The following is a 25,906-nucleotide window of genomic DNA, read 5'->3' as shown; positions in this document are numbered from 1 at the left end:
ATTTTTAATTGTAAGCCAAAGTTGAATTCTGACGCTACATAACAGAATTGTTTAAAGGCGTCGTTAAATAAGACAACAGCAAGTACCATGGCATTTAGAGTGTTTTGTATTTTGCTGCACAGTGAATTATTGTATGTCACTAGGAGAAAATCTGATTGTAGTTATACAGGGACATCATTTTATTTTTACTAACACTTCTAATATTAACCTGGCTGTACCTTTGGATTAACAGTTGGGAACCGGAAACACCGTTTGCTACCCTCTTCCACGACTGGAGTTCGATGATACTGGCGTAAAATACAAACACATCACTTTACTAGGTATAGGAGGGAAGAAAAGTAGTTCATCCATTTACGCAAACTAGGAAATATCGCGATTTTGAGTTTGAAAATTTTTATTAGATTTTTGTTTAATAAAAATACAGTACTGTATTAACAATAGGCTAAGTGTTTTTACTCAGGAACTGAGCTATCCATTCGGATGTATTCATTATGCAGTGTATGTTATACTGTCTACAATAGCATACAATATAGAGAATAGGTTAAATTGAAAAATAATCATAATGGATATTTAAACACATTTTTGAAAATGGTGGCCATTCATTTCAATACAGGCTTCAGTTCTAATGTGCATATTATCGCACTATATACTACAGTACCTAATTCCGATTAGGTACCAGTTTCGTCCTTCGTACTAGTAACTCATGTTGAAATAATTCTGTACCTACTCTATAAAAGATCACCTTATGTACTCTAACGCAATCTTCACTGTTGAACGATCCGAAAAGATAAAATTTCTCAGACATGCTATATACTGTCCGTCCAAGTGGTTATGTCGAAGAATCGTAGAAAGGGGGGAAATCACATGGCAATTAATTACTTAACGAGCCCTTTTATTTAAGTTATTTAAAACAGTTATATAATATTACGTAGACGTCCAATTTCAAACAGAAATTAATGTTTTCAGAAAAGAGCTAAGACAGCCCAGCCACTAGCCTTGAGGGGCAAGCAGAAGCGAGTGGGGGGAACCGGGATGCGACGTAGGCAAACGGACGACAGTACCTGTGCGAAAATATGATTCTGAAAGCTCTTTCGTCACTGGAAAACGCGAACCTACGTATATCTGGAACGTACTATACTCACTAACTCAGTACTGCTTACTATGACCGTAAGGAGACTTTGACTGCATACGAGGCCTTGGTTCTGTGTGGACGACGATTGAAAGTTTACTAGTAGAGGGGGGTGGAAGTGAAGTACATTCAAAAACTCAGATGCAATAAAAATTGAAATAAAAATAAAATGATGTCCCTGTATAAAAAGTGAATAATATATGGATACATATAGTTGAAGATCATTATAATATTCATACGACAGACGTGCTCTTATTAAACGCTATACCGAATGTTTAAGTTAATTTTGTCAAATATGAATATTCTAATTATTTGAGATATGTTTACTTCAATACCATTAAAGCCTATTGATTGTTGAAAGAGTGAATATGATTCCTATTATATCCATGCCCGATAGATATATGTAATTTGTAATCAGTCTTTGAACAGCAGTTTTGCACTGGAGAGCTGGCAGTAGTAGGCCTGTTTCGTGAGCAAGAGCTGCTCTGCACTACTACACGGAGATTTCAGCTGTAATGTGTTCTATTCTAGGTATATTAGATCTCCATTATGTAACTGATAATAAGACTGCAATGCAAACATTTACTGGTTTTATTTGTATTAAAATGCATTTGTATTTTATAGCTAGCGGCAATGTAAACATAAACTTGAACACATTCATATTCTTGGAACCTCTTTATACTGTAACTATACACGGTAAGGAAATGTAAGTGGAAAGGACATGGGCGGGGTTTTCTGAGTTCCGATCCGCTTACCCGTTGTGCCCAGGGTCGTGCTACTGTCTTCTATTATTTCATCCATAATGATAAGTTACTAAATAATATCGAGCTAAAGAAGTTTCTTTGTCTTATGCAAATAGATACAGAAATTGATCAGTGTACTCTATCGTCCCTTTCTAGGTTATTTCACTTCTATCTTGTATAGCTATAATTCTACCTAATTCAGGAATGTAAAATACAATACTATTCAAACCTCTTCTAAATGATCCACCTTTATTTTACCTCATTTAGGAAGAGCCTATAAATGAATGTTTAAAAGAGGACAGCCTGTTTGTAATTAATTTAAGAATAATGTAGGCCTACAGCTGCATCTTGCAGTATTAATTTTGAATTAATGAATGATGGGTTAGATCAGTGGTCGCCAAAAGCTGTGCCGCGACACATGCCCCTGCCTCCACTCAAGCGTAAACATGGCATCATACCCCCACCCTCTGTTTACAGCCTTCACTTCGATATAAGTAAAGACATTTATCAGCAGCGGACGTAGGCTACCCATGTAATGTTGCAAGTGTGTTGGATAATATGTTTCGATGTCTTTTCCAAAACAGATAATATGTAAAAATTAATTTTAAGGACCATGGGAGGAAAAGTATCTCTTTTGTGCAGATGGCAAAAATATGAGATACTTAATTTGTTGTAAAAATTTAAATGAAGTATAAAAGAACAATGTACGTTGTCATTATTCTTCTTGTTATGAAGGCTACCACGCCCTTACCTGTAAGTTGAATATTTCATTAATAAACGAACAATAAAAAGTATTGGTTTTTATGTATTAATGGGAGAATAATACTTCGACTTTTTTTCGACATATGTAATGTAATTTGAATATTTCACTAATAAACAAACAATAGAAAGTATCTGCTTCTATGTCTTAATCGGGGTAAAATACTTGGACGTTTTTCTGAAGTATGTAGTGTAATTTACATGCAACTTCGTGACAAGCTTGGTATGTTTTTCTAATTTCAAATATCTGCTGATGTAAAGTAGGCCTACACGTTCTTTTTATGATAAATAAGAAAATATATTTTATTTTATTAATAATACAAAAATAATGAATAGGAGGATAAAAAGTTAACACGGAAGAGAATGTGTGTACGTAATTAATAAGTAGAAGAATATTATGTTGTTTTTGTTTTTTGGTCACAGTCCGTCTTTGCACTGTTATTCACTGCATTACTTGAGGAGATACCCACTCCACCCCTCTCCCTGCGATAGTGGTGTGCGGGTTGCATTTCTATTACGTCACGATCTCATGGTGTTTGGCAACCACTGGGTTAGATAAAAGGAAAGGAAAGGAAGTGAAATTTCAACAACATTTTTGAGATACTAGCCTGACATTTTGTAAAAGTAACTGAGAAAAACATTGATAAGAAAATTACTGTAATCAACGTCAGAAATTAGATAGTAAAGATTTTAATAACGAACACAGGAGTTTAGCATGACACCAGCAGATCTTCCAAGACTTCAATATAAAATACTCGACAAATACAAATCCGCATTTCAAGAGAAGATCCGAGCAAGGAATGCGAGTTTTTCCCCCACTCTTATAACCTATCCCCGAAACTGGACGGCCGGCCAATGACTGAGCCTTGTTTGTACCAGTCGGCCAATGACACCACTCCCATCCACCTGCTCCTTCAAGAACGCTGAATTACTGGCTTACTCTCTTCCTTACCCCGCAAGGACCATACTCCCCTCGCAGGGATCCTCTCGTGAAATTTGGACGTTAGATTGCTTTACACTCTGTGGAAAAGTGTAATCTTTACTGAAGTAACATGACAGCATCACAAAATATAAAATAAAATATTTCAGTCGATGACAATCAAGAGAAGTGTGTTCGTAGTAGGAACGGAATTCCTGCACTTTAGTATGTAAATATGTAACTGAGAATATGTTGAATTTTGTTCATAATCTGGTCACATAATGCTCATAATTCTGAAACAAACAGAAAAAGTCATGTGTAAAATCTATCTTGCGACCAATAACAGTCATAAAAAGAGCGAAAATGTACAAATACTTACATTCTCAGCAATGTATCTCAATTGCTCTGACATAGCAATTCCCGTATTCTGAACCATTTTACTGAAATGGCCATTTCTATTTTGCAGTAGCAAATGTGGATGGTCAAATTCCTAGGAGCAAAACTTGTATATTAATATTAGATGTTTGGTTAGTAGACTAATTATTGCAGTGTATAGAACACAATTCCGTGAAAATAACTGCACAAAATTTAAGTTTAATTTGAAACATTAACACTGATTCTATATTAAACATAAATAATTTTAAGATATTACTGACTTTATAATACTAATAGGCCTATGAAAATTTGCTAGTCTATATGTATCAATAATAATAATAATAATAATAATAATAATAATAATAATAATAATAATAATAATAATAACAATAATAATAATAATAATAATAATAATAATAATAATAAGAAGAAGAAGAAGAAGAAGAAGAACAGCATTAAGTTGGCTAAACTATAAATTCAAGGAAATAGAAGAAATTTCTACTCTACCACTAAAAGCACCCAAAACATATTTTATAAAGCATGCTGCGAAAAGAAAGTTTCAAACTGGCCATTTTTATGTGTAATGGAAGTATTTACAGGAAATCATGGCGATTTAAGTTACAGATTTGCACCGTTAAACACTTTGTCACCTAAAACAAGATGTGGGCGGTTGGCAAGGCTAGCTGGAGAATGTAGACCAACTGAAACATGCTATCTTTCACAAAAGACTACTTGTATGTATGTATTTATTTACACTGCAAGTGGGCAAGCACCCGGTGGCAGTGGTATATACAATATTAACAATACACAGTTAAAATGATAAGCAATACACAATAAAATTTACAATACATAATAAAATTTACAACACATATACAATTTTATACACAATACAATAAGAATACACAATACAATTTAACACAATAATAATAAAACATAAAATAAAACACCTAATTTTACAACACAACCTACATGATTATGTATAGGTCCTACATAATTTTCAATAGTCTTTCACTTTACTCTCATCTCATTCCCTGTAGTGGCACTATGACGCATTTCACTGACACTTTAGCACACATTTCACTGACACTCTGTAACACATTTCACTGACACTATAGAACACATTTCATTGACGCTATAAATTATCACTGATCGGAACTGTTCACTGCACTGTAAAACCATAACTTCACTGACTCACCTCGCTTCACTGATACAACAGTTCAAATAAGTCAAATAATTGCATTCTTATGCATACTGTACTTATAAACAGAACTACATTTAAACTAAACATTTCTAGTCTAAGGCCCTCTTACACGCTATTTTTAAATAATTTACAATTCAAACCAAGGAAGTAAACTCGTCAGGCTAGATAAATACATGCCACCTTAAAAAATTAAATGTTGAATGTCACCTTAATTTTAATTTTCACTTTATACACAACTCTTTAAATTATTCTTGAATCTCCTTAAGGAAGGACAGCCCTCAAAGACCGCTGCAGGTAGGTCATTCCAATCATTTATAGTTCTATTTAAAAATGAGAATTTACCTACATCCGTTTTCTGTTTCCTACATTTGATTTTAAAATCATGATCGTTCCTACCATAGTACGTTGGCTTTTCTAACCGAGCCGTTATGTCTACCCATGCATAGATGACTGCAATATATGCCATGTCATCGCATTTTACACTCTTAATATATCGTAATGGCATTTTCTGCCTTTCTCTAATGATGGAAGTTTTGTAATGAAGAGAAAAAATAGTAGGCCTATTATTAGAGAGGAATGCGAAATCTAACAAAAAGCCTAAATAACTTACGTGGATTAATGACAGAGAAATGAAATGAAATGCATAAATAGAATAGAGAACAACAGATTGGTGCAAAGAGTGTGAATGGATACTTCGACAAAAAGATCTTTAGGAAGGCCTCAACTACCGTGGAAGGATGTCATTATATCCCGGAAATAAAGTGAAAGGACAAGCAACAAGCTATCAGCTGTTACACGTAGAAAAATAAGAACTTTTAGCTGACAATTATTCTTATGGCGAATATCCTGTAGTCTCATGGCGAATCTTCGAATTGATCCCACTAAATACATCTATTATCAATTCCACTGATGTTAGATGAACTCGCATTTGGTCCAGCGTTGTTAAATAAAACAGATAGAATCACGCTATAATTTTTATGTATTGGTGTTTAAATTTTTAAATATTTATTGGATTAGGACACTAAAAAAATATGGGTATTAAAAATCTTTTGTGGATAGGGAAACGGTGATCAATTCGTTTCAGTTAAAATCAATTATTGACTATTACACTTTTACTACGTCATACTACTTTTGACTAATAAGGACGTGTTTCAACCAATCAAGGCTGTTTATCGCTACAGTTTTATCACTTCCCTATCATTTGTTTGTTTTTATCACTTGCCTAGTATTTGTTTGTTTTTATCACTTCCCTAGAATTTGTTTGCCAACATTTCAAAATGCAAATTCTTTACGGTACTATAAAACATTTGCTTTGCGATAGTCATTTGTTTCCCACATAGATAGCCAACTGAAAATGGCGGCTCCGTTCAAACATTTTGGTGAAACTAACATTACTGAAATAGAATTTTAGTAAGTCAACTAATACCTATTTTACTGTATTAGAGTACTTTATTTCTTGTAATCTTTATATACATTCTTCTGTTTTTATAACCTTCCCACCATTTGTGTCTTTGTTTGCCAACATTTCAAACTGAAAATTCTTCACGGTACTAAAAATCGTGCTTTGCGATCGTCATTTGTTTACCGCATAGATAGTCAACTGAAAATGGCGGCTCCGTTCAAACGTTTTGGTGAAGCTAGCGTTAGTGAAATAGAATTTTAGTAAGTCAATATTTTATTGCATTAGAGTACTTTATTTCTTCTAGGCTTAATATTTACATACTTTCTTCTAATCGTGTAATAGTCAATTAAATCCCACTCGAATTTTTATTTTCTCTAGATAAATCAAAATCTCTAGTGAGATTACTTTTGAAAATAACGGAAGGAAAAATTATACAGTGGTAACATGTTATATGTACTAAAATCCCTCGATCACATTGGGTCGCCACTCATGAATGACAAGTTCACTTACCATGACTTTGCCAGCGTCGATGACGAGAACTTTGCTGGAATCCACGATGGTATTTAGTCTATGAGCAATAGTGAGCACTGTGCAGTTTGCAAACTTCTCTCTAACTTTCTTCTGGATCAGGCTGTCTGTACTACAATCAAAAGCAATGTGCATTCAGCACGTTGTCAAATAATTTAAATGTATATAATAGGATATAGTATAATTTTACTCATAGTATAGGAAAGTTTTAGATAGATAAATGGATTTATTGAGTAGATTTTATATTATCATAATTTTCTCTAAAATCCTATGCACAGGTCTTCTAACCGTACGTGCTTTGTACCCAAAACAAGTCCTCCTTTGTAGGTTCCCCTCCCACCTATGATTATATCCAACTACTCTCTAAAAGAACACACATATTAAAATGAAAATGACACAACAAAACACATTATATAATTTATCCTAACCTAAAAGACATAAAAGTGTACAGTTGGGTAGATACTATTATCCCTTCCTCAGTTCGCGTCACAAACTTCAACAGCTGACGTTCTAATGTTTCTCGCCTTCAAGAGGAACAATCCAGTCTTTTGTTCCCATTCTCTATTCCCCATGAGGTCAAGATATGCAAGCGAACTCCTATTCTGACTTAGCACCGAGGGTTATAGGAAATTTAATGAGTACTGTTGTGTGCAACAGTTATTTCACCATGTCCACCTATAATTAGCCTACTTTCGGTACAAAAATTAAGCTGGGAGAATCGTAGAGTAGCCTATATTTGCGGCAAATTAGAAAAAAAATAATTTTTCTGAATAAGAGACCTCTAAGAAAATTTTCCAGCCAGTTCTCGAAGATTAAATAATGTACACCTAAGAGTGCACTAAGTACACATGTATTTATCTCATTGTCTAATTATAATAGACCCAGACTTATAAAAAGGATGGTGAAAGTGTGGTATGTCACATTCTTTATAGGTAAATAAAATGTCTGAAGTGAGAAATAATTAAAAAAAATACTACTAACAAAATATACTTACTGGGGATCTACATTGGCTGTTGCTTCATCCAGAATTAGGATCTTATTTTTGCGCAGTATAGCTCGGGCAAGGCACATCAACTGCCTTTGTCCTACACTGAAGTTGCTCCCACTGTCTGCCACTTCCATGTCCAAGCTACATATAGCTTTCTTTAGTTCCACCTAATAAAGGAGAAATTTATTTCAAGTACTTTTCGATTTTGATTCAAATCAGCTATAAGAAATTATTAATCAAGATACAAATCATTTCTCATTTTTATAGAAAATGACTGAGGTTGAATATTTACAAACATATTTTATTATTGTTAGGCATAATATCTGCATCTCTGTCATAACAGTTTTCCTTTTTTATTTTTTACTTGAAAGGGACATTTTTCAGAAAAATTTATAAGGCGGGCGGGTGGAAAAAGTGCGTTAACTCCCATTTTTTTATTGCATTCTTTTACATTTAAACTGATTTAGATTCCTAAATTAAAACTGACTTTCAGATATTTTTAAGACAGGTTAACAATACTTTAGCAAACACTAGAATATATGAAGATTACGAAGTAAAAATATACAAATAGGGATTTTGGGACAATTAATTAAACTTTAAAAATCATTTTTCTCGAAAACAATCTTTATGGACTTAACGCATTTTTTCCACTAACCCACATAATTATACCAATAACATTATAAAATTAAAAAAAAGTGAATAAGCTAAGAAACTGTTCAATAAAGGACAAATTTTCAGGAAAATTTATAAACATATCAGTACAATAAAATAATGAAACCTAGCAAAATTAGAAAGTTAAAATATCTTATTGGGAAAACTTTCATCACTAAAGGTACCGGTAGCCATTTACCTGATCTCAGACATTCTAATTTAAGATATAAATAAAGGTAGACCTACTGTACTAAGAACAAATTAGCAGATACATTTTCGTTTAAATTTCAGAGACGAGTTGACAGCCGGTAGTGAGAGAGATGAGTTAACTCCGAGTTTTCTTATCCCATTGGCGCTTTCACCAAGAGACGATTCTGCTTTTCTCATTAATTATAGGCCTACTATCTTGAACATATCTATATTCAGTGTAGATGCATTATTAAAAATAAACATATGCTACATACGTAAATATGGCACTATAATTAGGTAAACTGAAGCCTTTGTACCTCTTCCAACACTTGCCACAGCTCATTGTCAGAGAACTTTTCAAATGGGTCAAGATTCTTGCGTATAGTTCCTGAGAAAAGCACCGGATCCTGAGGAATTATCGAGATCTTACACCGGAGATCATGAAGTCCAATATACTTTGTGTCCAGTCCATCTATTTTTACAGATCCTTCCACCAATGCAAGACGGAACAGTGTTGATATAAGAGATGACTTCCCTGCACCAGTTCTACCGACTATACCAACCTAAATAAAAGTTAAACAAAACATAATATTTTCTCATCGACAATCTTGTACGTTCGAATATCTGTATTTTTCTTCTCTACTGGTTTAACTGTTTGTTATTCATTTTATTTATTGTATTATACTGCGTGTCTCCAATGCATTGAAAACAATTGACATTGCGTTCACAGAGTTTGTTAACATCATCAACAAGACTGGAAAACACAAAACATTTCAAATTTTCCAAACAAACAAATCAAGAGGATTCAAGTCGGGGGACCTGGTAGGCCATGGTGTTGGTAAGCCATGGCTGATAAAACTCTTGTGGAAGCTTGTGCGTAAGAACTCCCGAACATAAAACATGAAAAAGTTGCAATGGTTGAAAATGTACAAGGTGTATTCAGTTGGGCACCACAGACATGATATGTCCTGGAAATGGGTGTTTTCTAGACCTACGTTTGTAAGGACGTTTTGCTTAGTTTCATTGTCCTCCAGTCATCCCTGCAGTTTGTATCTATTCTGAAACACTCAGTTTAAAGAAATGTGATTTTTTTCAGCAAGCACCGTTTTAAGTTTGTAATAGTAAAAGTATATGGGGTTAATTAATATTAACCAAAATACATTTTCAACATGCGCATTTACTACATTTAGAATAACTTCATGAAAATAGAAATCTACTATCATGCTTCATGTAGTTAGAAACGCACTTCTATAGCAACATATGGTTTCATATTCAGAATGGCCCACGCAATACTAATAGCTGACGGTTGTGTCTGCAGTCACATTTGAACAACGCGTAACTACCATTTCACTATTAAATTTAAGGCAGTCTAAGCTGATTGATTTTATGAGGGTCATGATAATCTCAGAGTGACTTCAGACTGAAAAGAGATAAAGCTGAGGATTCTATATATTCTTATTCTGGACCTCGCCGCCCTCTATTGAATATTGTGTCATCAGATGACTTTTATGTAGCCATTACGTAGATACTTGACGATACAAAGGAAGAGAGTTCGGCTGGAGCTCTGGATCAAGTTCCTGCATAGCTCAGATGGTAAGAGCACTCAGCGCGCCAAGCTGAGGATCCTGGATTCGATTCCCGGTACTGGAACTAATTTTTCTTCCTTAATAAGTATCTGAGGTTCTAGTGTATGTTCTAAAACTACAGCGTGCAAAAGATTTTCACACTGATAAAATTTATTGAACTTTATCTCTCTTGCTTGTCATGCTTACTTTCATCTTATTACTAGGTGTTAACGAATTTAACTAAAGTTTATTGTTATCTCAGAATGAAATCTAAACTAGACATTAGTTAAATTCATTTCACCTATGTTACATATGTGATGTACGCTATATCATCTGTATTATCACGTCGGTGACTCCTAACCAGTGAAACTGCTCTATTTGTAGATTATTAACGTTTACATTACATTCTGTTTGTACTGTATTGTGAATTCGTTACCTTTTCCATTGGTCTAATACACAGATTAATATCTGCTAGTACAGATTTTCCTGTTTCGGTATATTTTAAAGAAGTGTTCACAAATTCAATCTCTCCTTTTCCTGGCCATCCATCTGGTGGTTTATTATCTGGAACAATTATTTTTATCATTAAATAATATGAATGAAATAAAATTATGTATAATATTTATAAGTAAGTGTAGGATAATATTATGAATAGTGAAATTCAAAGAATTTTGTTTATATTTGTGACAATTTTAAATGAGTTAAAAGTTTGTGTTTGTGACAACCACAAATGAGTTTATCTGATATACAACTTAATACAGTATTTACAAATACAAGGAGCACTGTTATTTATAATAAAACAGGTGAACAGTAAGTCTGTCATTAATTTTGGTAATTTATAATTCATGTTGGGAAATGTTCAGCTAAGCCTCGTGTTAATAACATATCAAAATATGATTAATTATTTATTCCGTCAATATGGCTTAAGCATTGAATTCAATGCTTAAGCCATATTGACGGACTAAATAATTAATCATATTTTGATATAAGTTATTAATTTTGGTGTTTTGAATAGGAGAGTGGGAGGTAATTGTCATGTCTATTCTTTTTAATACTGGCGCCGAAAGAAAAAAAATACAGATGGTGTACTGTTTAATTTTTCTGTTTTAAATGTGTAGAGAAAAGTTGCAGGAAGTAGATCTATTTTGCTTTAAGCAATTGGAAACAGTTGCCTCCCATTTTACTTTTACAGTTAACCGGTGTACTTATATAAATTAATTTAATTTAATTTATTTAACTAGCTAGCTAGCTAGTGAGTACAATTTAAAATTATAAAACAAAAATGTTTCTAGTCACTACCGTAAGAGCCAGGCTCGTGTACGATGTGGTCTTAGCCAATAATATAACATAAAATTTACAAGGACAGTTTACTAAATACTGTAACTTAATACAAACCGATAAATAACAAACAAGAGCAAAAAAAAAAAGAAGAAGAAGAAGAAGAAGAAGAAGAAGAAAAGAAAAGAGATAGAAAACACATTTAATATAAATTGACAATCCGACAGAAGCCAGTGATATTCAATAAAAACATGAATATAGTCGACATACCTAAGTGTAGGCTAACTAAAACAATGAATAATTATTTTATTATGTCTTTAAAAATAGCAAATAAATTTCCGAGATATCTTTTTAATCTGGAAAGGAAGTCTTTTAATAGACTTGTCTCTGGTTGGTTAACCAACAAACCATTTTATGAAATTAATGAGTTTTTTAAATGTCAATGTTGTAGAGAGTTTTTTAATTAATTTTATTGTTCTGTTGTTTACTTTTTATTACTGACTTTGTCAATTGCACAATGTTGTGTGCTCTGATTGTACAACACTGAATATACTGAATAAATGGTAAAAAAAAATACACACATTTGTTAATATTATATATCGTGAATAATTTTATAAATTTCTTTTTTAAAAGATCCAGTTTTAAAATATTTCAAATTTGCAAAATGGTTTGTAATTTTATCAATTAACTTATACTATAGAATATTCTCTACCTGGAGGCGACTCGTACATAGGTTCTTCCTCTAGTTGTGTGTACTCCACAATACGCGCAACTGAAGTCATTTGGTGCAATACTTCAGACAACATTTTCAATCCAAATCCAGCTACCAAAGTCATAGACATCCCTTGTGTAACTACTAGTCCTGCCATTGGACCATATGTTTCTGAAGAAAATAGTACAAATGAGTAACAGTAAGGAATCATAACATTTGTAACAGGATATCACAATAATTTTATTATTAATATTTAGGCTATACTCATTAATGGCATGCGGTAATAATTATTGTACACGCAAGTTATGATTAGAGCCCAGATGTTAGGCAAAATGTCTTTTTAAAACTAAGTGTATGTATGAAAGACCTATTAGAGATAAACACGTTTCCACACATTTGGGGACGATAGGCCCAATTTTTATTTTGCCCTTTTCGCCTATTTTAGTTCCTGTTGCCTATTTTAAGGTTAAATGCCTTTTTTAAGCCTTTTTACGTCGTTATTGATATTTGATATATTTATTTCTACAACTCTTATTTGGTAATGGGTCGCCACCACATCTCTGAATCCGTGCTCCCCATTACCTTCTAATTACAATAAACTTTCATTGACGTGTGCAGTCATCTTATTTTACCTTTGTTACCTCTATTACTATAATACATACTCTCAATTTGCTTTCTAACCTCTCCCCTTAAAAATTTTCCCTTCTTTCTAATGAACACCTCACCACTTTTATTGTTTCCTTATATTTGAAGTACTTCCTATCGTCTAAAATTTCCCTAATTTTGAACTAACTTTTACTAACACTATTTAATCATGCTCATTCACTTTCATCACTAATTTACAATCAGTTCTACCTCTCCTCACTTCTGTCATCACTCTTATCCCCTATTTCTCCATTAAACACTGAATCACATGTTTATTTTGTTAAACTGTTCCCTTTCACCCCGATAAATTTTCCGTTTGGCACTATTTTTGTAAGTCATTTGTAAACTTACATTGAAATACTTGCTGTCTTCCTATCATTTCAATTTCTCTGATTGTACGCTAACTTAGTCGACACTCCAATATTAGTAACATTACACTACCAATTACTATTAACAAACACTTCTAATTTTCTCTAGTCACTTCCTTTATCAACTCTTGATTCTCTGGACACTAATTCACTTATTCGTTCATACATTCTCTCTCCGATTATTTTGATAGTTACTCTTACTCCTTGAACACTCACTTTATTGTTTCTACGTCTTTTGCCACACTTTTATCACTCCATCCCCCTTAAGCACCAACTTCGTAGACTGTAGTTCTGCGGTTCCTTATTTCCTTCCTTTCCCTCAGAAGTAGATGGACTACCTAACTCTTCTTTACTTCCCCCTCTTTGTCGGCTCCGGACGTCTTGCTAGTTTATTCTTAACCACCTTCTTCACCTGTTTTCTATGACCTACTCTTCCCGCTGGCAACTGATTCTTCATCTTATCCCTTCCGCTATTGTTAGCAGTCTTCAGTGACTGTTGCTTGCATGGTGACGAAGGACTTATTTGCGACCACGCTCTTTCCTTTCAATGACGTCATACGTGACTGCTTCCATTCTTCCTGAACTTGCTGTGTCAGACATTCCTTGTGTGGTTACTGCCCTCGCTTCGGAATGTCCTGAGCTAACTGATTCCTTCTTGAAACTTCTGCCACACTTCCTTGGCTACTAATCTCACTTCTTCCGCCCATTTGCTTGTATATAATACGTCGTTATTGTACATTTCCTATATTTTTTATCCATTTAAAATAAACTGCACATACATTATATAAAAAAAAAGAACGGTTATACAAATTAAAAATATATATTCACCTCACACAAATATTTGCTGAGAATCTTATTCTACAGCAATACATATGTTTCCAAGAAGTCGTAAACTTTTCTCCCCTACCGAGTCCATCTTTTATGTCACTTAACAAAGATGTTCGAACAGTATAACCCTCAGTGCTCAGGTCACTTCGGGGTTTACCAGCGAAAAAAAGAGGATGAGGGAAGTATTAAAAGCAAGTCTCCAGGTCCCGTTACTGTTGTCGCTTGCACGCACAAGTCACGTGTACTTTGAAGTCTGTAATCCTTTCTCACACCCCTTTTTTGAGTTACTACACAGTCGGTTTTTCCCGATCTTTGAAAGAAAGTAGAGACAGTCCTTCTAAAATAATTTGTTTTAAGTTTGCTCCAATCATTTCAGTAGAAGTAGAAAGATCTTTTTCCACCATGAAAAACGTGACAGGCGGCTCACTATGACGAATTGACAACTTAGATAAGCATCTTGTTGTGACATGCAACCAAGGAAAGTGAGTAACGTATAGGATAGTTTGTTAAGTACGATTGTCTATTTTTGGTATGTTTCCATGAATAATAAATGCCTATTTCACTGCCTATTTTTACTATTTTTAGTGCTCATATGCCTGCCTATTTTAGCCAAAATAAATGCCTAAACATCGGGGCTCTAGTTATGATATTATATTGTGAACCTGAAGAGATGTGACTGAAAGACTAATGCAATTTTGAAAGAAGTGAATTGGAGAGAAAGGAAGATTAAGAAGTGTGGAGAGAAGAAAGGAATGGAGATGGAGAGAGGAGAAAGTGGGAAAGAAGAAGAGCGAGTGACAGGAAGTAACGTTGCGTTTGGATTAAATTATTTTAACATTATATTAATTCACAAAGTACTGATGTTGATTGATTACATTAATTCCAGCTACATAGTAGACCAAATGCTAAGGAAATGGCTTGCTAAGGTAAAAGAGTAACATTCACTACTGTTGTTTATGGAAAGACATTATTAGGCCCCACTATACTGTACCTTTATCTAAGAATGGAGTGCTGAGTATAATAATACCAATAAAGGCCGCACACAGGAAATCCACGAAAAATCCAAATGCAGTATATGTTGATATGAACATAAACCACGATGAGGTGTGAACATCCTATGAAGATAAATGAAATTCCAGCTCATTAATATGTAAATACGGACTCAGCTAGACATAGCCTGGTTATTTCAGTTATCTCCTAATGAAAACGTGCAGTCATAAATTTATAATTGAGGAGTTGGGTGCAATAAGAACGCTAGACCGTTTAACGCTGCTGCTGCATAGATAGCTGTTCTTAAATATTATACGTACATTAGGCCTATAACATCTAGAATTTTATTAATATATGACCACTTAAGGTATATGTACACCCATAAAACGCAAAAAAAGATGAAAAATTAGAATTTTCAAAATATAACTATTCTAATAGAGAATTTTCTCCTCTTTAATTAGATATAAGAATTTTCGATTTATGCCTTATTGTTTTTCAGATAAGTCTCATTTTCCTAAATGCTGCGTCATCAGCCACGGTTACTTACATTTGGAGTGTATTACTTTTGGAGTGATATTCGCAGCAGTCAATCCCCTCGTCCAGCATTGCTTGTAAAATAAACTTCTTTCTAGTCCCTAAATTGATGCATAGATATCTGGGCATGATCATTAGATTGAAAAAACTTTTTTACATAATGAAGTAATTTATAATCTTTTACTGTTAGTCATAAAACTGTAAATTTGTGTGTCAATGATGTTGTACGTCATTATAATATGAGTCCAAATGTAGAAATTACAATTCTGAGGAGGATGGGCATAAACCCTCGGACAAACACCATCGCAGGATTTGTTGCCTCAATGGAAATAGGGACAAAAATGCCAAAAAAAAACATTCAACACCTGAAGTTAAAACAAGGCGGAGGTATTTGAGAGGCAGAAAGAAGCTGAAACTGGACCGACATGAAGCTGCTTAAGAGGTGACATATGATGATGAAATCTTCTAAGCTCTGAAAGTTTGTGGCTCATTTCCTGTAAATAGTAATTTTAGAATATTTAATTCTTTCAAACATGATATCTCAGACAAATATGATGATACCAAGAAGATATTGGTGTCATTTTGAAGCTTGAAATGTCCCCCAGTGCCTGACAATGAGTAAAATAACATTAATATAATTAATAATTATCTATGGATTTTTTACATGATTTATGCAACATAAAATATTATTGTAAGTTACATATATGGTAATATTTAATTAATGTAAATAAAAATAAAAAATAGCTCTATGTCAGGCACTAAAGAATAGTTTTAGCTATAAAACAGTAAAAAACTGTGGCTCTATCTTAAAAACTGCATGAGCTATCATGTTTCAAGTTGCATGTCAAAATTATAAACAAAATAATTTTTAAAAACAATTTAGACATAATTTCAAGGGATCTGTTCACTCATTCTCTTTCTGGTACCATTCTCAATTGTATAAAAATTTTACAGAGCAAAATTATACAAAATAAAATTTTTTGAATGTAAAGATGTACATATACTTTAACTTAAGATTAAGTATTACTAAATGTAAAGATCTTGTTCCCAACAATTTTAAGCTTTCTATGTAATTTTACTCAAAAGCAAATTTTTTACATTAACGCTGTTATTGCACCCAGATCCTGAAGCTTTATTCTTCCATTTTTTATAAACGGTATTTGGATCACACATCTAAAATAATACTGGTAATCACTGAAATATTAAGATGAAGTAATAGATATGTTACACTACACATAAAAAACATTCTATATAATATACAGTAATTGTAAATTACAGTAAGAATTTGATAAGAATGAATAGTACATATCCCAGTATTAAAAGGTTACAATGGAATATTGTCCGAATGATCTCTATGACGCAATAGTAGGCCCTACGAGATGCACACATTTAACACAGTGCTTCTCATTTGAAACTAACCAACAACTATAGTTACAAAATGGTTAATAATGATTAAAAATGGAATACATGGAATGAAAGCTTAACTAATATTGGTAAAGAAAATGTTGAACAAAACTCATATTAAATTTCAAAATAACATACAGGATGCTCAGCTGAAGGTTTTTAAGACTGTTCCTATGATTTACTATATTACATCATTAGCGAAATGTAGTTATTAGAAAAAAAATATAAATTATGGGTAACATAAAATCACTCCAAAATAATATATAGGGTAACATTAAATCACTTTAGCAAAATAAAAAATATCATATTAGAGGTTTCTACGTTACATAAGAACAGACTAGCAGAATTAGGCCAGATTTTGAACGTCATTCTATAAACGAAGAGATAACTCGCACAAAACGTAAATGCAGATGACAAGAACATCTAAACTTAATTAGAATAGATCCTAAAATATAAAAAATAATAGTTTCGTCACAACAAATGGGTATAAAATTAAATAAAGTTAGACACTGAAGTCTAATAATAAGACAGCTTTAAAATTTCTTACTAGATTTACTATACATAAAATCGTCAGTGAAATCTTATTATTAAAAAAAGCATATAAAATGGACAATACGCTGTGTGACGTAAAATAATACAATAATGAAAATAAAATATCATCTCTCATCAGCGTCATCGCCACTACCATTTGTAATATCACTGGATACATAATTAATACATCATTCAACACACAATTACCGTTCATATATTACTACAATTATCACAACCATAACCACTGTTACCTATACCACACTTACCACCACTGTCACCTTTACTCTGTCCCATGACATAAAAGCACTATCATTATCACTGTTACCACAAAAACGTCACCGTCACCAACATCACCAAAGTTGGCTATATCACTACAGATACTTTTAGTGTTCATGGTTTTAATTCGTAGATATAATTTAATAAAATTGTATAATTTTCACATTTACAGGTATGCATGAATATACAAACACAGAGAGTTCTTATGTTTGTGTATTCTTATTGTATTATGTATATAATTGTATTGTGTATTGTGTATTGTACTGTAATTTTATTGTGTATTGTTTATATTGTGTATACCACTGCCACCGGGTGCTTGTCCACTTGCAGTGTAAATAATAAATACATATACCGGTAACAGGTAGAAAATGCTCCATCGACTTAATGACTGTAGTGCGGAGAGCTCATCCAGAGGAAACTAAGCGTTAGAGCGGGGATGTAGAACTCAGAGAGAGAGAGGGAGAGAGAGAAGGGTGGAAGCATGGAGAAAGCATTGGTTCCCCTTCTACAGTCCAGTTAAATGACGTCTCCGTGATTCGCCCACAACTATGTGGCGGATTACAACAAACTGATACTCATGAACAAAATGTCGAAAGTAATTTCGAACACAATAATTATAACACTAAACACAACCAACGAATTAGGATTAGATGCAGTACATATCTAATCGTATTTAAACAAATAGGCCTACAATAAGTTTAAAAGTAAAACAATACACTTAGATATGCTTAAATGTACAATTTCTCAATTGGTTAAAGTGAACTAATAATAATAGGTACTAAATGTTTAAACAAAATATATTCTTGTTATAGTCTTAGCAGCTAGGGAAACTTTAGGCAGAAATAAATATTGCTTAAGTAAGATATTGATCTTGTATCTAATGGTATTTAGGCCTATATAATACGATTGTATGTAAATATTAAATCATCCGTAACATTTTGGAAACTATAAAATTACATAATTTCTAATTTAAGTAAAATTGATCCCTTAACGGAAACAAAAACAAATATAAATTCTTGTGTCAATATAAAGGAAAATCATTGCTGTAATTAATTAGTTTTAACTACAACGTGCGCCAGGTCTCTCCATATTTTTCTGTTCACCATTTTGGTTATATGAGGCTCTACTGAAGGTGTACATAGCCTGAGGAGAGAAATCAGATGTGCATCTGTCAATTTAGAGCGATCGTCGCTCTTAATCAAGTTCATTTTCCAAAATGTTTGCTCACATACGTACGCTATGTAAAACCAAACACGTGCAGGGAAAGCTCGCGTGCTTTGTGATTGTCTTGAATACAGAAGTGTTCATTTTCCTATTGCTCTTTAAAGTGATATTTTCCGAACGACATTGCGCTGAATTTCACCACAAAACAGTGAATATAAATCCGCTCCACTTTATTACGTGAATGATCCGTGGGGTTGAAAGGAGGGATGAATGACGTAATCCGGCTTGTAACGTATGCCACGACCGGCGCCCGGTTCTGCATCACTGTAGAGGGTGGAGTGAGATCATAGGGCAGCGACCACTCGCCGCCCGCCAACAGATATTATTAGGTATGGTTTGGAGTGAGACTGGATAGGAACTCTCTATATTACATATTTACTTTCCCCATCACCAAAACTATCATTAATGTCAATATTACTGTTAGCACAAATTAATATTAAGCACTGTTGTAAGCGCTAGATACGGTTACCATCACTACTGTAAACACAACTACCTCCACGAAGCCCCCTCCACAACTACCAATGCCAACATTGACACCACCATAATAACCAACATTAGCATCACTATTACTCCCACCACTTCCACTACAGTGTTGACGTAGATAGGTCTAATTTCCTAATGGTTTCATTAAACTTTATTGAAAATTAATCTGGACTAAACATTTTTTGTTGTGTATATTGTCGCAGTTATGTCTATTAAAATGTTACGACATAACTAGTTACAATAAAACTGAAAGTTAGAATTTATAAAACAGTTATATCTGCGTACCAGTTCTTTTGTATGGTTGTGAAACTTGAACTCTCACTTTGAGAGAGAAACAGAGGTTAAAGATGTTCGAGAATAAAGTGCTTAGGAAAATATTTGGGGCTAAAAGGGATGAAGTTACAGGAGAATGGAGAAAGCTACACAACGCAGAACTGCACGTCACTTAACATAATTAGGAACATTAAATCTAGACATTTGAGATGGACAGATCATATAGCACGTATTGGTGAATCCAGAAATGCATTTAGAGTGTTAGTTGGGATATCTGAGGGGAAAAAGAGCTTCGGGGAGGCCGAGACGTAGATGGGTGGACAATATTAAAATGGATTTGAGGGAGGTGGGATATGATGATAGGGACTGGATTAATCTTGCACAGGATAGGGGCGGGCTTATGTGAGGGCGGCAATGAATCTCCAGGTTCTCTAAAAGCCATAAGTAAGTTACAATAAAGTGTGCCTTACACTGAATAATTAATAACACATACGAAACATATGAAATAACATTGCACATATTCCAAATTAATGAAGTCATCGTGGGAAGCCATGTTACAGTCTGCTTTTTTTCTGGAACCTTTGGTATCATTTTTTAATATTTTCTTAATGAAAACCAATTTCTTACGTCATTAACTCGTTATTACTAAATCGTTTTTTTTATTTTGGTTTTTTAATTTGGTAAATATGTTTTTGGCATATTGTATCTTAATCCCAAGTACTAAATTTACCTTCTTTTGTTACAAACCTGATGCCTGTCAAACTCATCTACGAGAATTTGTTGTGAACCATATGCTCTTACAGTAGACAGTCCTTGAAGTGTAGCATGCATGTGTGTGAACACGGGACTTTTACCTATAGAGAAAAAAATAAAGTTATTTATGTCTATTATATTAGAAATAAAATATTCAATGGAAGGTGCTGCTTTTCATGATGTTCAAAAGATGCTATAAAACATCCTGAGACAATTTATTGTTGGCATTGGTAATTTCAAAGACTACATTTTTTATTGATATGAAATGAGCCATTACGTAACAGGTTATAAAATAAGACATATGTATGAAGATTAGATTAAATAACCTTGTTACTTATTTACGTAAATTAAGTTAATATTGTGACAGCCACGTGAGATTCGATCTCACGACCGGCAGAAGAAGGACTAGGTCGGCCGTGTTTCGGGCGGGTTGCGCGCGCATCTGCTTCCTGGGGCATGTGCTATGGCGGAGAGAAGAGAGGGGAGTGAGCGACCGCGGCATAGAGGAGAGAAATCCAGATTATTCGAGAGTGGAATCTTCCAGAAATTTCTCGCAACTATGGTGTGGTTATAAATTACTACACGCGAGTGAACTTGAGCAGTTTAGCAGTTAGCAGTGTTGTTGTAGTCGGTGAATAGCAAGCCAGCCAGTCTTGTGTAGCCGTGAAGCTAGCTTGAGACCGGAGTTCGACTTGAGTGTGTCCGCAGCTGTGCGAGCGTCCGAAGTCCTGAGTTCGAATGCAGTGGACCGCAGTTGGGGGACCTAAGTTCGATGTTCAGTGGACTGTCTCTGAAGGTCTGTGGTTCGAGATACTGTGAACTTGAGTGACTGAGCTAGAAGAACTAGCCAAGGCAAACGAACTGTGAACTAAGAACTGACACTTCTGATTTGTAAATAGTGATTTGTGAACATTAGTTAAAATTAACAGTTCATTGTTGTTCTCAATAATCCAAGTAAATTGTCATTGTTGTCTGTGGAGTGCAATAACGAATACTGTGTTGCTGTGTGGAGAGTAAATCCCACTGTTGACGGGAGTAGAATTGAATTGTAGAAAGTGAAGAGTTATTGTTGTAAGAATAAAACTACGTTATTGTTTTGTTTTAAAGTTACAATATGTTTACATGAGAAATAAAGTTTCAAATGGAAAATCTGTAGATATTTTAGATGGAATAGTTATATTTCGAGGTATAATGTTATGAAATATTATAGAATTCAGAGGCATACCTTTAGTGACTATTAATATTATTTATATATTAATTTTAACAATAATTAATTGGTGTCATTAGTTCAAAGTTTAACATACTACGAAAAAAATAATTTTTGAAACAATGTAAAGGATTTATATGAATATACAAAAACTAGACAATACTCTGGAATTTAAGGTCATTTTACACTCTTTATTTGTGTAACACAGTATCTTCTCCAATATATTTTGAAAGTTTTTCTTAAAATTTATAGACAAATGTTTACTGTTATTTCAAGTAGTCTCATAACTAGGGGGTGGATGTTGACTTAAAAATCTACTTAAAATGATCATTAAAATGCCCTCAAACTAATGGAAAAATGACATAAAATTAAAAGAAAATGATATTTTAATATTATTCGCCGTACTCGCCCCACAACTTCTTAAAAATTAGTCACCTTGTTTCAATGACTGCCCTGCAAATCTAGGAGAGAGGAGGCAACTTCCTGGAATTTGGCTAAGACAAAGGAAAAGAACATGCAACAAAATGAAGGTTTTAAGGGAAAACTATAGATTTTAATAAGAGTTTACAATGTGTTTCAATCAGGGGTGGTCCATGTCAGTGCTTTCATTCTCAGTCTCCTCCTCCTTCCGCGGCTTCACTTTTGTTACCAGATCTTCAGATGAGGGAGTGTGAATGACAAAATAAATTGTTGGCGCAACGTGCATTCTTGCAATCTTTGTGTTAAAAATACTGTCTGCTACAGTAGATATCCCTTCCGAACCATTTTGAGGACACAACGTCCTGTCCAGGACATGGTGAAAGCTTCCCCCTTCCAAACATAAATTCTAAAGACACCCGCGTACCGACAAAAGAACAGTAGTGGTCAAAGTCCTCCTTAAACTAAGCTGCTATCAAGCATTTTATATTATTTACGTTGTGTGAAGTGAAGCCTTCAGTGGAATGAGGGATGGACTTTAGAGTCTGTTCCAAACTATAAAACTCTAACTTCACTGTTATTCACTTATTCAGTTGGTAATTACTATTGACGTATTTGGTTAGAAAATGATTTAACAGATCTATCTGTAAAGAAAAAATTAAAATGCATTCCAAATGATCTGAAAGTTCTTCAAAGTATTAAAAATGACCAAAAAATGCTGAAGAAATATAAAAATTACCTATTAGTTCAAAAACATAAAAAAATGAAAAAATGCAATATAAGAAATTAGTTTTTTACGTTGATATGAACATAAAAAGGATTTCTATATCATAGGCATCGTCCTAATGTGAAAAATAAGAAGATGACTTTTCATTAACATCCGCACCCTACTCATAACAAAGAAAGAAAAATGAAACAAAGTGATGTTAAGGATTATTACAATAACTGAAGAAATATTTTGCATTGTTGCCAGAATGCTGATTTTTAATTAAAACATTTCCATGTGGTCAACTACTAGGCCCTGGTCAACTACTGGTGAGTTCACCTTATCTCATTATTATTATTATTATTATTATTATTATTATTATTATTATTATTATTAGTATTATTATTATTATTCTGAATGCCATGTCTTTGAATGTGTATGCCTGAAAAAAAAGGAATATTAGGGAGTAGCCAATATATAATATATTTAATCGTCATCTATTTCTGCACTTAAATTTTATGATGTTGTACCAAGTGTAAAAATGTTGCTATTCAGTCAATGATAATTAAAGAAGAACCTCGAGTTTTGTTGAGTCACTCTGTATAATACTTGAAAAGTAATTTAGCGAAACATATTTTACAGTCAACTTTCTAAATTCCGAAAGATGGAATACTTCCGTATTTTGAAGAAAATATCTGCATGTATTTACAATTACAAATAAAAACATAGACTATGTGAAAGTCCATTTACTTTTTTTTCAAACATGTAAAAAAGGTAAAGGTATCCCCGTAACATGCCATGAAGACGCTTGGGGGGGGCATGGAGGTAGAGCCCCATGCTTTCCATGACCTCGACACTAGAATGAGTGGTGTGGTCGGCACCACGCTCTGACCGCCTTTTACCCCCGGGAAAGACCCGGTACTCAATTTTATAGGAGGCTGAGTGAACCTCAGGGCCGTTCTGAAAGTTTGGCAACGAGAAAAAAATCCTGTCACCACCTGGGATCGAATCCCGGACCTTCCAGTCCGTAGCCAGCTGCTCTACCAACTGAGCTACCCTGCCGCCTTTTCAAACATGTATAGCATTAAATAATAATGAAACATCTTAAATAATATATACTCACTAGTTCCTTCTATTGTCTTGATCTGTGCAGCTGAGATGAGATAAATTCGACTAATCCACCAGAAAGATACACAAAGCAGGATAATTGGAAAAATAAACTTGTAATTCAGGACTGCCACTAGAAGCAAATTTCCTAATATTGTTGTTAATGCCTAGAAATAAAACACACTGTTATGGTACTACACATTATGTTTCAATTATTGTAACTATTAAACATAAATTCTATTTATACTAACCTGCAAGGCTACTTGAAATCCTTTGGGAATAGTCTCATCCACAATACCCAAGTCCTTTGAAAATCTGTTCAAGATGCGACCTAAAGAGATCGAATTCTCATCTAAAATTCTTTCAAGTATTTCATGTCTTAAAAAATTGAAAAATGATTAATCAATAATGAAAAAATTACACCTGCTTTTCGAAATTTTTGTAAGTGTATACATCTTGATTACACAACTTTTAACACTGTGTCACTTCGAAATATGTATTATATGACTTTCTTGTGTTAAATTCTATCGTACCTGATTTACATGTTTCAACTTATTATGGGTCATCCTCAGAACTGCTCGTTGTTGGTCTTGGCACCTCTTGTTTTGTTTCCTGTGAGGGTGTGTTCGTGTGGTGTAGTGTGGAGTCAAAGAGTGTGTGTGTTCTGAAATTGAGTTGTGTGTTGAGAATTTCATTGGGGTGTAATTTTGTGTATCTGTACATTTCATATTGCTCTAGTGTATTTAGTTTCTGGCTTTTTGGTTGGATGTGTAGTATTTCCATTTCTGTGTTGATGTCTCTGTAGGTGTGGTTAGCAAACTCATTCAAGAAATTAAATCACAACATCGCATACAGAACAAATCACACTCTACAAAAACATCTCAACACACAAGCAACACAAACAAACAAATACAACCACATAGGCGTATACAAACTCAAATGTAACACAAGGAACAACTTCTACATAGGACAGACAGGCAGATCATTTAAAAAACACGTTACAAAGAACACATCACAGCCATAACAAAATTACAAAACACCTCCACATATGCAGAACACATCACAAATGCTAACCACACCTACAGAAACATCAACACAGATATGGAAATACTACACATCCAACCAAAAAGCCAGAAACTGAACACACTAGAGCAATATGAAATATGCAGACACATAAAAACACACCCAAATGAAATTCTCAACACACAACTCAATTTCAGAACACACACACTCTTTGACTTCACACTACACTACACGAACACACCCTCACAGGAAACAAAACAAGAGGCGCCAAGACCAACAACGACCAGTTCTGAGGATGATCCATAATAGGTCGAAACATATAAACCAGGTACGATAGAATTTAACACAAGAAAGTCATATAATACATATTTTGTAAGTGCTTACATTTACTCTTTGGTAAGAATTTGATATATAAAATGGCCTGTAATAAGATTAATTTCACTGTAAGAATTTTATTGCAAATATCATAAAACATATTAGTCTAAATATTAAATTTAAAATAATTCAAACTCTAGTAAATATAACATAGTCTAGGTCTTAGAGTTTTTATTTTATTTTAAAATTACAGTTTTAAACTATAACAATACAAATACACAGAGTGAAATAAGGTCTCAAGCATTTATTTATCTTGTTGAAGTAAGAAGAAATAAGTTTTTTTTGACATATTGTTCGTTTGTTTGGGTTTTTCGAGAAAACTC

The 25,906-nt window shown here is 33.6% G+C and overlaps 1 protein-coding gene across 3 annotated transcripts in view; it reads right to left on the bottom strand.

Annotated features, from left to right (window-relative positions):
• Positions 1-3,639: 3,639 nt before the first annotated feature.
• The window catches only part of LOC138696720 (ATP-binding cassette sub-family C member 4-like), a 92,767-nt gene continuing 70,500 nt past the window's right edge, over positions 3,640-25,906 (bottom strand). For all 3 annotated transcript variants that reach the window (XM_069822046.1, XM_069822048.1, XM_069822049.1), the window contains 11 exons: positions 24,437-24,516; positions 24,202-24,352; positions 20,743-20,849; positions 15,272-15,395; positions 12,440-12,610; positions 10,886-11,013; positions 9,202-9,447; positions 8,051-8,211; positions 7,039-7,168; positions 3,930-4,040; positions 3,640-3,843 (listed from right to left, as the gene is read on the bottom strand). In XM_069822046.1, the coding sequence (XP_069678147.1) occupies positions 3,814-3,843; positions 3,930-4,040; positions 7,039-7,168; positions 8,051-8,211; positions 9,202-9,447; positions 10,886-11,013; positions 12,440-12,610; positions 15,272-15,395; positions 20,743-20,849; positions 24,202-24,352; positions 24,437-24,516 (1,439 nt within the window). In that variant the 3' untranslated portion in view covers positions 3,640-3,813. The remainder of the gene's footprint in view (positions 3,844-3,929; positions 4,041-7,038; positions 7,169-8,050; positions 8,212-9,201; positions 9,448-10,885; positions 11,014-12,439; positions 12,611-15,271; positions 15,396-20,742; positions 20,850-24,201; positions 24,353-24,436; positions 24,517-25,906) is intronic.

This window comes from Periplaneta americana, chromosome 3 (genome assembly GCF_040183065.1).
Source record: "Periplaneta americana isolate PAMFEO1 chromosome 3, P.americana_PAMFEO1_priV1, whole genome shotgun sequence".
Lineage (NCBI taxonomy): Eukaryota > Metazoa > Arthropoda > Insecta > Blattodea > Blattidae > Periplaneta > Periplaneta americana.
Note: the sequence above shows the minus strand (reverse complement) of the source record. Positions and strands in the feature narration are given on the sequence as shown.